The sequence below is a fragment of the Capricornis sumatraensis genome, chromosome 1, assembly GCF_032405125.1.
Source record: "Capricornis sumatraensis isolate serow.1 chromosome 1, serow.2, whole genome shotgun sequence".
Classification (NCBI taxonomy): Eukaryota; Metazoa; Chordata; class Mammalia; order Artiodactyla; family Bovidae; genus Capricornis; species Capricornis sumatraensis.
Window position 1 is genome coordinate 170,637,929 of NC_091069.1, and position 17,191 is coordinate 170,655,119.

The 17,191-nt window shown below is 39.0% G+C and overlaps 1 protein-coding gene across 2 annotated transcripts in view; it reads right to left on the bottom strand.

Moving 5' to 3' along the window:
- The window catches only part of TMEM39A (transmembrane protein 39A), a 29,330-nt gene extending 12,431 nt beyond the window's left edge, over nt 1-16,899 (bottom strand). For both annotated transcript variants that reach the window (XM_068965865.1, XM_068965857.1), the window contains exons 1-4: nt 16,643-16,899; nt 15,294-15,480; nt 7,499-7,721; nt 2,661-2,744 (exon numbers count right to left, since the gene is read on the bottom strand). In XM_068965865.1, the coding sequence (XP_068821966.1) occupies nt 2,661-2,744; nt 7,499-7,721; nt 15,294-15,406 (420 nt within the window). In that variant the 5' untranslated portion in view covers nt 15,407-15,480; nt 16,643-16,899. The remainder of the gene's footprint in view (nt 1-2,660; nt 2,745-7,498; nt 7,722-15,293; nt 15,481-16,642) is intronic.
- Nucleotides 16,900-17,191: the final 292 nt, after the last annotated feature.

Consider the following 17,191-nt stretch of genomic DNA (forward strand, 5'->3'; position numbering starts at 1 on the left):
GCCAAAGAATGCTCAAAGTACTGTACAACTGTGTTAGTTTCACATGCTAGCAAGGTAATGCTCAAAATCCTTCAAGCTAGGCTTCAACAGTACATGAACTGAGAACTCCCAGATGTACAAGCTGGTTTTAGAAAAGGCAGAGGAATCAGAGATCAAATTGCCAACATCCACTGGATCATAGAAAAAGCAAGGGAATTCCAGAAAAACATCTACTTTTGCTTCATTAATTACTCTAAAGACTTTAACTGTGTGGATCTTAACAAACTGGAAAATTCTTTAGAGGTGGGAATACCAGACCATCTTACCTGTCTCCTGAGAAACCTGTATGCAGGTCAAGAAGCAACGGTTAGAACCAGACATGGAACAACAGACTGGTTCAAAATTGAGAAAGGAGCTTGTCAAGGCTGTATATTGCCACCCTGCTTATTTAACTTCTATGCAGAGTACACCATACAAAATTCGGGGCTGGATGAAGCACAAGCTGGAATCGAGATTGCCGGAAGAAAGATCAACCTCAGATATGCAAATAACACCACTCTAATGGCAGAAAGTGAAGGTAACTAAGGAACCTCCTGATGAGGGTGAAAGAGGAGAGTGAAGAGGCTGGCTTAAAACTTAACATTCAAAAAACCAAGATCATGGCATCTAGTCCCATTACTTCAGGGCAAATAGATGGGGAGAAAGAGGAAGCATTGACAGATTTAATTGGGGGGGGGGCTCTAAAATCACTGCAGAAGGTGAATTCACCCATGAAAATTTTTTTCCTTGGAAGGAAAGCTATGACCAATCTAGATAGCATATTAAAAAGCAGAAATATCACTTTGCTAATAAAGGTCCACATAGTTAAAGCTATGGTTTTTCCAGTGGTCAATGCATGGATGTGAGAGTGGACCATAAAAAAGGCTGAGCGCCAAAGAATTGATGCTTTTGAACTGTGGTGCTGGAGAAGACTCTTGAGAGTCCTGTGGACTGCAAGGAAAACAAACCAGCCAATCCTAAAGGAAATCAACCCTGAATATTCATTGGGAGGACTGATGCAGAAACTAAACCTTCAATACTTTGGCCAACTTATGCAAAGAGCCTCCTCATTGGAAAAGACTCTGATGCTAGGAAAGACCGAGGGCAAGAGGAGAAGGGGGCAACAGAGGACGAGACGGTTGGGTGGCATCACCGACACAATCCATGTGTTTAAGCAAGCTCCAGGGGATAGTGAAGGACAGGGAAGCCTGGAATGCTGCAATCCATGAGGTTGCAAAGAGCTGGACACTGTTTAGTGACTAAACAACAATAAACTCTCTACAGTCATGCAAAAGCTCTTAAAACTATTCTTAAAATAGAGTTTTTCGAGGTATAGACCTTGTAGTTCCAAAGTAGAAACCTCTGTTTATGAAGGGCTTACACACTAACTAGAAGGGTTTACGTACTCATCTGGCATACACAAGCACCATTTCTAAGTAACTGAAAAGATGAAACAAAATTAATCCTTGCCTCTTTTAACAGATGTAAACATAAAATCCCACTGAGTTCTCTAAAGAAAGAAGAGACTTTCTCAAACATCCAAAAGCAAGAACCTAATTTCATGACCTAAATAAAGACCTTGGGATTTAAAAATCATAGATAGCCTTTCTCACCATGAAAAACCTGCACTCTTACTATCAATGTTTTAAAGTTAACTTCAAATAGCTTTCAGATTATGACTTAACTATCTGCAATTATTCCGTGCTCACAAAAATAAGGTTCCTGAAAATCAGAGCCTGCAGACACAGACTTCCCATGTATGTTTTAGAAGAAAAGAGTTGACCCTAAGTAGCTGTGATTATAGCAATGATTTATTCAAAATCACTGAATAAAAACAAACTAAAACAGTTAAAAACAAATTAAAATTATTAGCCATTTTAGCTAAGTTAACATTTTTTGTTTCTGTATTCATTTATAGAGTACAAAATGGCAACCCACTCCAGTGTTCTTGCCTGGAGAATCCCAGGGATGGTGGGCTGCCGTCTATGGGGTCACACAAAGTCGGACACAACTGAAGCGACTTAGCAGCAGCAGCAGCATAAGGCATAAGATAAAATTTTAAAAAACACATTTATCTTCTTCACTGGGGTTTACAAATATAAAATAATTATTTTAACAATGGCCATTTCATAAAAAGATCATATTAATGTTAACATGGTCTTTTTAATTAATTAGGTTAGTCCTATGCAAATGTGGATGCTATCTTTTAAAAATTCTAAGTTTTAATAAACTCAAATGTCTCTTGCTAGCAACTCCACAAATGGTATATAAATAATTCCAAGTGAATGTTACTTGAATCACTGTTTTAGATGCAACTTTCCCTAGTAACAATTACATAAAATCCATCGTACTTTTACTCTAACTATCAAAATTAGAAAGATTATACTGAAGGACTCAGAAGCTAGAATTAAGTTCCTACTGGACAAATAAAATTTCTAACAGCTGAATTAGTATATCACACTTGAACTTTGAATATATTATGAGAAAACCTTTTAAAAAAACTGGCACAGTTCACATAAGAGTAAAGAAATTAGTTATAACAGCATTTAAATTATACTTTGACACTTCACATTTTCAACCTGAACACATCCTAGTGACTAGCTCTAGCTACAAGTGATAGAATACAGTGAATGAGCTGTTACCTCTGAGATGAGGGCCCATACAAGCCTCCTTGCAAGCATCACTGTGATGAATGCTGCCAGGTGGTAATCAATGAGATGAAAATTCTGTAAGAGAAACAAATAACTACATCAGAAAGAAATATGGATATCCAACGGTAACTACTACATGAAGAAGCTTGCCCCCTCAAAAGGTCGTCTTATATCACCTTACATTTACAGACCGCAGCAATTTGGGAGACCTTAAAGAGACTACCTACCTTCTCCTTCTTTCATGACAAATTGCTTTAACTTTTAAAACACTATTTTAAACTATCTGGAATGTAATCTTCTCTGTTCTTGAAAGTTTACTGTATTAAAGGGAAAAGACTGCAGTTTTGGGTTAATAAGTACCAACCTGCAGAATTATGACAAAAATAATTTATCTAAAATGCTATACTTATAATGAGTGTCAAATTTAAATTTCAAGTCTCTAAGAGCTAATGTCGTTGGTCTCTCTTTAAGAAAACTTAAATTAATCTAACTGGGCATCTATTAACCTAAACTCCCTAACTCACTGATACATCAACACATTCAGTCTTTTCCCTTAACTTGATTTAGAAACATGTCTTATGTTGATCTCTTCTTCCTATACAATGACAACATTACCTACATGATGTGTATGGTTCCTTCTAGTTCTAAGTCTGTATATTTAACTGTAATAATAAAATAAAAAGTCATTAGTGGCAAAAAAATTGGATATATTTTAATTTTGATGATCAAAAGGTCTCTAAGTTTCTACAATTCTCCTTCCAGAATTTCTCAACTCATTCAATAAATAAGAGCTGGGCACCCAGTTTGCTTAAGAAGGGAGGGCAATAACAATAAAGAAGATAACAAGCAAAAGCATTTCAGTTATGTTGCTGGTAAGAAAAAAAACAATAATGACTGGGAAGGGAAGTGTAGAACCAATTTAAACTGGTGATTAGGAAGGATATCTCTAAGAAGGCAACATTTGGCTAAAGGTGGCATTTAGGCTGACAGCTGAATGACAAAAACGCACCAGCCAAGAGAAGATCAGGTGCTGAGCACTCCAGGCAAGGAAAAAGTAATTACATAGCTCTTACTCCTTGGATGAAAAGTTATGACCAACCTAGATAGCATATTCAAAAGCAGAGACATTACTTTGCTGACTAAGGTCTGTCTAGTCAAGGCTATGGTTTCTCCAGTGGTCATGTACGGATGTGAGAGTTGGACTGTGAAGAAGGCTGAGCGCCGAAGAATTGATGCTTTTGAACTGTGGTGTTGGAGAAGACTCTTGAGAATCCCTTGGACTGCAAGGAGATCCAGCCAGTCCATTCTGAAGATCAGCCCTGGGTGTTCTTTGGAAGGAATGATGCTAAAGCTGAAACTCCAGTACTTTGGCCACCTCATGAGAAGAGCTGACTCATTGGAAAAGACTCTGATGGTGGGAGGGATTGGGGGCAGGAGGAGAAGGGGACGACAGAGGATGAGATGGCTGGATGGCATCACTGACTCGATGGACGTGAGTCTGAGTGAACTCTGGGAGTTGGTGATAGACAGGGAGGCCTGGCGTGCTGCGATTCATGGGGTCGCAAAGAGTCGGACACGACTGAGCGACTAAACTGAACTGAAGGCAGGAAAATATATGCCTGGTATGTCTCAAAATCATCAAGAAGGCTCAAATGAGGTAATGAGCAATAAAGACTGAGTTTACTTTTTTTCCTAAGGGGGAGTTATAGGAGTGTTTTAGGCAAAAGATGCCATGATTCTATTTGTATTTTAAAATTCTCATGCTGATTGCTGTGTAGAAAATATATTGTATTGAGGAAAGATCAGTTAAGAAGCTATCACTTTAAATTCAGGTGAGAAAACATGATCACTCAAACAGAGTCAGCAGCAATTAGGAGTTGCCAGATCTGGGATACATTTTAAAGGTAAAGCAGTCAGAATGCCAAGAGAATGAATGGCTTACTGCTTCTCAGACTATTTCCTTTCCTCTAAGTGTTTAGAAAGAAAGAAAGTGAAGTCACTCAGTCGTGTCTTGATTCTTTGCAACCCCATGGATTGTAGCCTACCAGGCTCCTCCATCCATGGGATTTTCCAGGCAAGAGTACTGGAGTGGGTTGCCATTTCCTTCTCCAGAGGATCTTCCCGACCCAGGGATCGAACCCAGGTCTCCCACTTTGTAGGCAGACGCTTTACCATCTGAGTCACCAGGGAAGTGTTTCAGTTCAGTTCAGTCGCTCAGTTGTGTCCAGCTCTTTGCGACCCCATGAATTGCGGCACACCAGGCCTCCCTGTCCCTCACCAACTCCTGGAGTGTTCAGATCCTAACAATTATTTATCCTCTCTTGAGACTCCTCCATGCTCATCCTACTCCTTTAAAATAATGTAAGCAAATTCACTACATCCCCTAGCTAATGTCTGGGGGTCTTATTTATATGTATCACCAGTCCATTTAAGACATTTTTTTAATAAAAAAAAAATTTAAGTGCCTAAGGTATTTCGTTGTTAAACACACTTATACTGTAATCATTGAAAAATAGTAATTTACGTTTGGTTAACCTTTACAAACCAGAATATTTGATTAATCAGAGCACTCCACTCTTCAATATTCTGAATAACTTCCTATACTACTACTAGTTTGTATTTTTCTTAGGGTTAAGACTAACTCAGATAATTGTTTGATAGTCAGAATGATATTTTACATATTCAGGTGCCCACATTTTCTTTCTGATAATTAAAATCTGGAAAAGGAAAACCTAACATATAAATTTGACAAGCGTGTGAGTCAGGCATGCCTAATGGAAGAAAGCTTAAAAGAGACAAATCACTAGCTGAAATGTAAATCCCATGGCGAGCGTCCCAGTCAAGCTGTTACCGGCTAGGCTTGAATTCCTTCAGTGGCACGAAGGAATCAGATCTATGGCAGCCCATTCATCTTTAACAGTTCACTGATGCAGGCCTTCAGATTCATGAGCTAAAATCTTATTTGCTATTCCACATATGCTACTTATAGGTCCAGAGTTCAATTTTAAGCTTTGTGTGATCAAGGATTATATGTGACAGATAAGTTAGGCAGCTCACATGACATCTCCTTTAAGTGTGCCTTCCTCTACTGCAGAGACTGGAAAGCTAAAAACTACATGCCCGAACTTTCCTGTAACTGAACTTACTAGATTTAATATCTGCCAGCCACAAGGCACCACATAAACTGAGTGAAGCGGGGAGAGGGGCAGGGTAAAAGGCACCCACTTTTGGTGCTATGAGTCACAGCAAAGGAAGCATAATTCTAGAGTCAGCAGCTTCCCAATTATAACAGGAGCACTGGCTCCTTTCATCTCAAGGCAACATTTGTAACAGACTTTTACAAGAACTCTTGTCAGAAATTGACTGGGAAGTTGTCAGAAGTTGACCGGTAAGAGTTCTGTGATTAACCTGAAAATTCAGTAAGTGAGAAGTTTCCATAGGATGTCAAAGTGGAAACAGTATAATGAACTAACCAAAGGTACTCATGGAGTAAATTAAGAATAAATACAGGGAGTAGAGCATAGCAGATAGGTCTGGGTTTGAGTGCTCACTTGATCACATGTGATTTTAAGCCAGTTTCATAATCTCTAGGTCTCATATTTCTCACTTATAAAATGGGAATCATAGAGTAATACCTGTTTTCAGAATGAATAAATGAGATAATACTTGCAAATAGCATAGTAAATAGATTATTAAGTATTTGCCAATGTCACTGTTATGATACAGGTATTTAGATTACAGAACTACATAGTGGAAGAAGCCTTAAGATCATCTAATCCAACCTTCTCATTCTGTAACACCATGGCCAAAGAAGGATGAATAAAGTAGGGTTCCTATACTCAATAAACTCATAATCCAGGTAGAAAAAAAAAAACCTATTTAAACAAAAGCATATTATTTGGCACTAAATCATTATAATTCTTAAAATAAAGAAACTAAACTTTCCTTCACCTGGTATTAAGCCGAGATGATCAATATGGAAAGAAAATTCTTAACAGTTAATTTTAGGAGCAACCAAGTGATACAAATGTTTAAAATAAAATTGTTTATTCCCTTCTCATACAGTCTTGAATATTTTGGTCCACATTTCCTATGTTCACCAGACTAGGGAGATTTTCTAATCATTTAGAAGTCTCAGACAATATAAGCTACCAGGACAATAGTCTTCTTTCTCTTAGAGCACATCTCTATCATCCATCCAAATCTGCCATTGCCAACCACTTACCTACCAGGTCACCTGACTACCCTGAACTGGAATATTACCATAGTGTTCCTAAAAACTGGAAAGAGAGCAGAAGAAACCTACAGTATATTTTGATGTACTTCAGCAGAGATAGCTAGTTCTTGCCTCTAGTTTATTTTTGTAACGGAATCCAATTTTATCCATGGTTAACAGTGAACTCAGCAAAGGGGCCATATTGTCCAGCTTCTCTTATAGTTAGGAGCAGATACATGTCAAAATGATATGAACCTGGTCTAAATGAAAACACTCTCCTTTATGTTTCCCCATGTTCTTTTTCTCTTTCTGGTAATCAGCGACAGATAACATCCACCTTGGATGCAGAGAAAGCTAAATATCAAAACCTTTTTGTGATACTGTTATAATAAATTACTTAAATGTTTTCCATGTTTTCTTTATATTTTTTTCCTATCTCTGGTTATGGACCAAAGCCAGATATTTAACAATTTTATGATATTACAGTCTGAAAGTAATCTGTACTTTAATATAAAAACATTTTATTCCACAAAAAATAATTTCTACATGAAAGTTTTCCAACTAGTTTCTTGGCTAAGTAACGTGAAGAACTTAGAGGCCTATTAAGACTTACCAATGAAGTACAAGAGGCAGGATGATTATAAGGATACCACCACACTGTTTTATAGATGTTGATGTATTGAATGAACAGAGCAACCAGCAAGTAGATGAAAAAGAGAAATTCAAAGAGCAGGCTTCCATCCACAGGCAAATCAGGAATTTGGCAATGACGAACAGGACCTGGGGTGATTAAGGCTGTGATAGGTGGGACCGGAAGGCCAATGGCACTACCATTCCTGAAAAGAGAAAACTACAGTTAAATCAAATGGTGATACCTTTCAGTGTCAAAGAGCATAAAGGGAGTCCTGCTTCCTTAGTCACCTACACTTTTAACTGTTGGCCTTCCTCAAGACTCTGGGACCTTTCGCTCTTCTCTTTTCCCTCTATAAGACTCTCTCAGTCATGTAATACGTGGTCATGGATTCCACTATCTCCTATATGCTGAAAACTAAAATTTCTCTCCATAAAGCTCACTGCTGCATTTTAGATCCATGTCATCAAGCTGTCTACTGGGCATCTGTGTTTCTCTTCCTAAAGTCCTGATCACAGTCCATGGCCCACCCAGTTAGCTGCCCAAATCAGAAACCTGGGAATCATATTAGGAATCTTCTTCTGTAAATCACTCTCTAAATCATATATACTCCACTTCATAAATCTTTTTCCAAATTGCACTCTCCTCTCTAAACCCATAGGCTTAGTTCAAGGAGTTGCCATTTTTCACCTGAACCACTGTAGTAATCCCTCTAAATTCAAGTCTATTTTCACCAAATCCTCCAACCTGCCTTTAAACATCTTTCTAAAGTGAAACTCTGATAGTATACTCTCTTGCCTAAAACTCTTCAATGCTCTCTACTGCTAGTAGCATAACACCCAACAATGTTTATTTCTATGAGGCTCTCTGCTTAACAGACTAGTCTCATCTCTTATCACTCCTCCACAAGCACCCTAAACACTACCCATGCTATTCGCTATTTGTGAATATATATACATATGCTTTGTACACAATATTCCTTTTACCAGCAATGGCCTCTAAAACCACCTTCCCTAACCCTTCACATATACATTTATAGAGAAAATTCGAGACTTTTAAAATAACCAAACAAAACCTCTAAAAGATTACTCTGACTCAATCAAAATCAATTCATCTCTCCTCTGTGCCACTATTACACCTGAACAATGCCTTTATTGCACTTTTCAATTGTTAAATTTTCAAAAAATTTTTACATAATTTCTTCATACTGTTATGTAACTTTTTGTATACATCTTTTTGTCTATCATCATAATCTTAAGGACAGAGACAGTACTTCTCCTGCTGCTGCTGCTGCTAAGTCACTTCAGTTGTGTCCGACTCTATGCGACCCCACAGACAGCAGCCCACGAGGCCCCCCCATCCCTGGGATTCTCCAGGCAAGAACACTGGAGTGGGCTGCCATTTCCTTCTCCAATGCATGAAAGTGAAAAGTGAAAGTGAAGGCGCTCAGTCATGTCCGACTCTTAGCGACCCCATGGACTGCAGCCCACCAGGCTCCTCCATCCATGGGATTTTCCAGGCAAGAGTACTGGAGTGGGGTGCCATTGCCTTCTCCAGGTACTTCTCCTAGTTCACTGCAATTATATACCTTTAGGTTGAGAAGACAGTAGACCAATACAGTCATGAAAAAGAGGGAGCTCTCTCAAAACACAGATTAAAATGTAGAAATTTTAACCCCTATCTTATTCTTTCTTTTACACTCTCTTATAGGTCACAATGAGCTGGACTATCTAAAATGATAAGATAAGGCTAAAGAATAAAATTTCCCATTATCTGTATGCCTGTGAACAGTAAGAGATCTAAGGGTCTATGATGTTAACAGAACAAGGAAAAGAGGCTTCATTTGGCTATTTCCAAAGAAGATCCAAAAGAGGGAATAACATTAGTGCTACCACTTTACTCCAAAATTTCCAAATATAGAATTCTAGCATTAGTATGGGACACTGACAGCACTTAAAGTGACTCATGGGAATATAAACTCTGCTCATTCTGAACCATTCTGAATAGTTAAGAATACCACGGCAGAAACTAGAAGGGAAGAACAGGGATGGGTAAGGGTTGGAAAAAATTTTTAAAGTTTCTTCCCCTCAATCTCAGAGTACATTGCAATACAGCAAGCTCACCAAGGAGTGGGTTGTGATCTACCAGTAGGTCTCAAAACTTCATCTGCTCAATCATAAATTAATCATTAACACAGCAATGCCCTCTGATCTGTTCTGGGAGCTGGGCCACAGCACTACACAACTCCAGGAAGTGTTATACATAAAGAACAGGACATGAAAGATTCTCTCTGGAGTTGTTCAAGTTGGTGGACTTGAATGGAGAGAAATAATGCCAGCAACCATTCTACTGCCTCACTCCATTTAATCACAAAATATGGGGAAAAAATTCTGAGGAGTCTCTAGTCTAGAACAAGCTAAATATTCTCTAGAACAAATAAAATTTCCTATTCCTCTTCAGTCAAAAGTAAATGCTAAACTATCTGTTATGATTTAAAGGTTAAAATAGTTTTCATAGAATTTTCCTAAATAAAGCAGACTAATGTGCTTCTGCCATTAACAAAGTTATTAACACTCTGGGCTTCAAGAAAATTATTCAAAACAAAGCACAAAAGATCTATATCTGTGAAACTACCATATGATCCAGCAATCCCACTCCAGGACATATATCCAGAGAAAACTATAATCCAAAAAGATACAAGCATCCCAATGTTCAGTGCAGCACCATTTACAACAGCCAAGACACGGAAGCAATTAAATGTCCATCGACAGAGGAACGGATAAAGAAGATGTAGTACATAAATACCATGGGACATTACTAAGCCACACACACACAAAAAAGAAATAATGCTATTTGCAACGACATGAACAGACCCAGAGATTATCATACTCATTAAGTCAGACAGAAAGACAAGTATTGTATGATAGAAAGCTTATATGTGGAATCTTAAAAAGCTATACATGAACTTATTTACAAAACAGAAAACCACAGATGTAGAAAACAAACTTATGGTTATCAGGGGGAAGTGGAGGGGAGGGATGAACTGGGAAATTAGGATTGACATATACGCACTACCATTTATAAAAGAAATAACTAATAAGGACCTACTATACACCACTGGAAACTCTACTCAATACTCTATAATGATCTATATGGTTATGGAGTGGATATATGTGTATATATAACTGATTCACTTTGCTGTATAGCAGAAATTAACACAACTTTGTAAATCAACTACTCTCCAATAAAATTTTTTTTAAAAAGGGATTCACTCAATCCTTCTCCCCTCTATTTGGAGAAGTGCCACTCGTCTGAATGCCCATTAAAATTTGGTCCCCAGTTCCCCTATCACATTTATCATTTAACACTGAAATATTCTCTCCCCTGCTGGGCAGTAAGCCACTTGTAATCAGAAATCAAGATGTTAGGGAACCATTGACCAAAACCACCCACCTTCGCATAATAATAACTGCTTACATGAGTTGTCTCATAACAGGAAATCCCAATAAGGAAAATGCTGCTGCTGCTGAAAACTAACTGGAAGAATTTGGGAAGGGCCGAAAGGAGGAAGGAGATGCCAGCCCATAATATGTCCTCTAACCTCCCACAAACCTTTACGCTAGAATCCATCTTGGCTGAAAGATGGAGTGTGCCACCAGGAAGTACCCTGAGTCAGATCAAATATGGGCAAAGCAAGATGACTGGGCAGAGACAACTTGGAAAGCTAACCCTATTACTCGTAACACCCGGGACTGCAAGCCACGCGGGAGAGCAGTTCTCCGGGCTTTCCTTACCTTGCTGCTCTCCACCTGGGTGCCCCTTCCCAATAAAGTCTTTTGCTTTGTCAGTTAAAAAAGCTTTTTCTTAAAGATCTGTATTTGTGACATCCTATACAACCTTGGCTATTATACTTCAAGCCAAAAGACAAAGAGACAAACATCAAATAAAGTGATCCAGAGCATCAGAGAGAAAGAGGAAAGTATTTTCACACACTGAAAATTTGAGAGGGTATATGACCAAAGCATTTTAAAACCAAAAACAAACAAAAAAGAGCTAACATAAACAGACTTAGTCAATACATGTCAGAAAATTGCAGAAAAATTTGAGAAACTTTATAGAGAAATCACTTAAGAAAAGTTAAAAGCATTGTTCCTCTGAAAGAATATAAAATAGATTCAAGAAAAGCAAAGTGACACAAAGGTTTGAGATACAATGAGGGAGAGTTCCAGTCCCAGATTTCCCATTAACCAGTTGTGGGGTTTTTGTTTTTGTTTGTTTGTTTTTGGCTATGCTGGGTCTTTGTTGAAGTGTGCGTGCTTAGTTGCCCTGGGGTACATGGGATCTCAGTTCCCTGACCAGGGATCGAACCCATGTCCTCTGCTTTGGAAGGCAGATTTTTAACCACTGGACTACAAGGGAAGTCCCGCAATTGTGGTTTTTGAGACAATAACTTTACATCCCTAAGCCTCAGTCTCTTCATTTATAATACACGGTTTGGAAAAGAGTCTCTTTAAAGAAATTTCCTCAGTGCTAACACTGAATATTCTCTTTCAAATGGGGCAGTCCCAACAATCATGCCTAAGCTGATGATTTGCTAGGAGGACTCAGAGGACCGGGCATGTAGTTGTGTTCACAGCTACAATTTCTGACAGCAGCAGGATACAAATCAAAACCAGCAGATGGAAAAGGTAACAAGCAAAGTCTTGAGGAAACCAAGTGCAAACTTCCAAGGGTTTCTCAGTGGAGTCATATACGATGCTGTTAACTAGTTTAGCAACTAGTTATGACATGTGTAGAGTCCCTCTACCAGGGAGGTTCATTACTAAGCAAGCAGCGTTTTTACTGGAGGCCAGCCTCACCACGTAAACACTCTTTAGCTAGCACTACCAAAATTCCAGACTAGAGGAAAGCAGGTGTTCAGCGTAACAATTTGTAGAAAGGACTGGCTACGAGACTGGCATCTGGGAACTTGACTGGTAAACAGTTTCCTCCACTGACACAAAAGTTTCTCTGAATCATAAGAGTGGCTTACTGTCCCTAAACTGTCTGTGCAAACAGTATGAATTATGCTGAACTCTGTTTTGTCCTTGTATGCAGGAAAGAGTTAACACAGCAGACCTAAAGACTAGCCTTTATGGAGCTAGCAAGCAGCACATTTTAGGTAAGAAAATAGATAAGTCAAGAAAAATTTAAAGGAATGAAAAAGAACTAAAAGAGGCAGAGAAAGCAGCGATCATTTGAACATGCTCTGGTGATATTAACTAAGTATGCAAGAACAAAACAAAACCAAACCACTCTTAGTCCTTCTCAAGTAAGATTCTCCCTCAAATAAAAGCTCTCTAGAAAACTCAGAAGTCCACAGTATATTCTCCTTCTTTAGAAGGCAATCATCTAAGCACATAGTCCCAAGAACAAATTCCTGCTCCCCACAGGTGGAAAGCAGGACAGAATAGATTTCAATTTTGATTATGTCACCAAACTAGCTCTTTGACATTCTCAAGTTTAATTTCACCAAACAAGTCACAAACATCTAACCATGGCAAATGTTTTCTTTTCAGCTGATCTCTATTTTGCAGAACCACATACATCATCTAAAACTCAAGCAATTACTTACTTCTCTCCTCAATACAGACACTCCAGAAATGAGTTCTCCACATGTGGACATTGCTTTTCTTTAGAAACACACCTCCTAAAACTATATTCTAGACTATTTAACACTGGTTTTAGCCACACTTTTTATACCTTTTCCCCACGTCTTATAAAACAACCTATTCCAGGCTGCTTCTTTCCCATCGAGAAACACAGTAAATCAGAAAGAGAAAGATAAATGCATTTATATGGAATCTAGAAAGATAGTACCAATGAATTTATCTGCAGGGCAGCAATGAAGAAACAGACATAGAGAACAGACTTATGGACATGGGGAGCAAGAGGGAGGAAGCAGAGGGTGAGATGTATGGAGAGAGTAACATGGAAACTTACATTACCATCTGTAAAACAGAGAGCCAATGGGAATTTGCTGTGTGACTCAGGGAACTCAAACAGGGGCTCTGTATCAACCTAGAGCGGTGGGACAGGGAGGGAGTGGGAGAAAGGTTCAAAAGAGAGGGGACATATGTATACCTATGGCTGATTTATGTTGATATTTGGCAGAAAACAATAAAATTCTGTAAAGCAATTACCTTTCAATTAAAAATAATAAATAAATAAAATCAGGGGAGAAAAAGAAAAAGAAACAGAACTGTCTTCTTCCAAAATAACCCCTTTAGGTAAAAATGTCACAAAATAATCCCTCAGTAACAGTTTCAGTGACTTCAAACCATGACCAATTTTTATTTTTCAGTTTATTCTAATCTGTTGAAAAATAAGTCCTTCTCCCCACCATTCCAATTAATTGCTAAAGAAATATATGTTAAAGGAGGAAAGCTGAAATATATGTTAAATGAGAATCAAGGCAATCATAACGAAAACCTTGAAAGCCAAGAGAGGCACAGCTGTAATTTTCTATGGCAATTTGAAAGCACTGAATCACTAAATAAGTAGTCAGTATATATTAGTAAAATTAAGCCATGAACTTCAAATAGGAAACATCCTTCATCTCAGTCTCTATGTTGAGAGCACCTTTCCTTAAGAGCATTTTTACATATCCTCATTTAAAAATTTTTCTTTATAAAAAAAAAATGTTATTTGTAGAAATTTTGGAAAATTCAGAGTAAAGTTTTTTAAAGTTACTGCAATTTACTACTTCATTTATTTCCAAGCAGAAAGTATTTATGAAACAGAAAGTATTGTCATTTTTAAAATAAGGAAATCCATAAGAACAGGAGAGTAAAAGTATTACTCTAGAATAAATTACAAGTACTCTGTCTACATATGCAGATTCAAAATTTGGATTGAAAATTAATGAGAATCAGAGACTGGAAAAATCCCTTCAAACTGGAACTTCAGGGAGAGCCCCACTGAAATGACAAGATCAGAACTGACTCTGAAGACTGAGTAGAGCTTGAAGGTCAGAAAGAAAGAGGTAAACAAATAACATCAAGAGAGCCTAAAAAGACAGGAGCAGTACTGACTGCTAGCTGTGAACATTAGAATCCAGGCCAGAGAAAATGCTATTCAGATAGGGGAAAAAAAAAATTATCTTGACCAAACAATCTAGGAAAAACCATCTCTTTCTACTGTGACATGATCAAACCTCCTGATAAATTATTCAGGGTAATTTTTAAAATAATTCATTCTAACTTTTGAAAATTAGGAACAGAGATAAATTTCCATCAAGAAAATCAAATTCTTTATTCTCATGCAATATGACACAAATCTTAAGATGTTTAGGCTAGAGCTGATAAGTTTATTCATTTCAACTTTTTGAACAAAGTAATTTTTAAGACCCCTGATAGGATATGACAATTTTAGAATCTCATGTTAACTAATAGCTTTAATCTGCCCTCCTTGAAGAATCCTAGAAAGTAAACCATCACATTCATCTTGAACTGTAATTCACTTCTACCTTCTTTTAATAGCTAAAAAAAAGGGTGACAACTAGAATTTGGATTATTGGCCATAAGTATGAATCAGCCTTTTTTTATTTTGTGGGCATCACAACTTTCTACCTCCAAAGTATTCTGAAATACTCAGCTTCCAGTTTTTAGGGTCAGGGTTTCTACTTCGGTGTCAAAAAATAATCCTGATAAGCAAATATCTGAATAGTATGATGACTTCTGTATTAGCCTTACTAATCATAGGATATTACAAATTGGTTTTCTTATTTCTTCTTTACCTGTTCCTCAGGCCTGTTCCATTGCCACAGCCCCCTCCAACCAAAGTCTGTAAAGAAGGTAAAGCTGCACGGCTTAGCTGCTGCCGACTAGGGCCCCTCCTTCCACCGGGCATGTCCGGGAACCAGTCTGCTTCCAGTGCCTCCTATAGTTGCAACCCAGGTTAATGGCTGTCAGCCTGTTTCAACGCTGAACAAAAAGAGACATTTAAATATCAGTTTGCTATCTTTAAAGTAGGCAGTGTAACAAAACCACCAGAAAAACTGAGTAAGCAGACCGTGTAAAAGAATGCTCCCAAGGTCTATCACTGACTTCATTCTAACGAAAGGACTACTCAAGACTACTTCTGACTACTTAGGGTCAGAAGCCTAAGTCCTAAGCTTCGTTCAGCATTAGAGAAGTCACACTTGTGTCTTTCGTCAGTAGAGTTGTTCTACATGAAAGATTTTACCATCAGTTTACAAGAAACACTGAATACATACAGTTCCAATACAGACGTGGTATTTCACAGTAAGCCCCTTGAAATACAAGAGAATCAGCACTGTCCAAAATGTTAGGTTTTGTTATCAGGGGATCTAGATTCTGAGATCAGCTGTATCATTTATTATCTGACTCTGAGGCATTTAACCTCTGAGTCTGTTTCCTCATCAGAAAAAAAAGCATTCCTTGTCCTACAGAGGCGGTTGTCAGAACTGACAAAGATGGGTTAAAGTACATCAGAAGGTCTTTTGACTCTTTAAAAGTAAAACTGTTCAAGTGCTATCTCCATATGTTGGAGTGAAAATATTGTAAAGAGATCAAGGAGATGCCCATTCCAGAAAAACTGATGTAAAATAGTTTAGAAATTACTGAAACTGCAGGATTAAAAGTAATACATAAAAACCCTCAATAAAAATAAACTGTGCTTTCATTAATCTATGGAAAAACTATGGTTCTGTCAATATGAATACCAAGAATCTGCTTCCTGAACAATACAACTTAAAAACTGAAGACTGACACCGTGGAAAAACCCTTGTTTTCAAACTTTACAGCAGATATTCTGTTCCCTATTCCTAACAGCTCTCGGCTGCAGACTAACAAACGCCAAGTGAGACAAAGCGTTCAAACCACTGGATGTAAGGGCAGCTGGTCCTTGCTCAATTAACGAGCAAAGGAAAAGAAAAGTGTAGAGCAAAAAATTGGGATGGAAGAAGGCGAGGGGATGGGGTGGTGGAAGGTGGGCAGCGAGAGAACACAAACTTCAACAGACTGGCCTCTATGAGGGGACGACAAAGCAGTCCCCGCCGCGCAACCTGGAGGGCCGAAGCAGGCCCGGGACAATCGGACAGCGCGGCAGCTCGGATATACTCACGCATGGAGGAGGCCAGGCCAGCGGGGCGGGATCCCTGGAAGGAGGCGGCGGTTTTACAGTTAGACCCCAAGCAACAGAACTCCCTGCCCACGTTGAGGCGCTGCAAACCAGTTGCTTGTCTGTGCGTTGTCCCCTCACGGAGAGTCGAGAAAAGGTGTCCCGGCTTCGGGCTGCCAGACCCAGACCCTAAGTCAGGACCAGAATCAGAGCCAGAGCCAAAGCTAGAGGCAGAGGCCGGCCCCGTCAGCACTCATCCTCAGCCTCCATTACCCGGGAGCTGAGCAGACGTGGCAGCGCACACCGATGACGTCAGCTCGGCGACGGCCGGCCGCCCGCCCCAGGAACGGCAAACAGGCCCCCGGAACTACACAGCTGCCCGGGAAGTGAGCACCCGGCCCGCTTTTGCGTGCACCTGCGCAGTGGAACTCGCCTGCTCCCTGGGTCTCGCGATCTCTCCTTCCCAAGCCAGCGCTGAAGACGGTATTTCCTACCTGAGCCTAAGTCACCAAGCCCCGACGATATGCGGACAGCATGCCAGGGTCCTTCCTG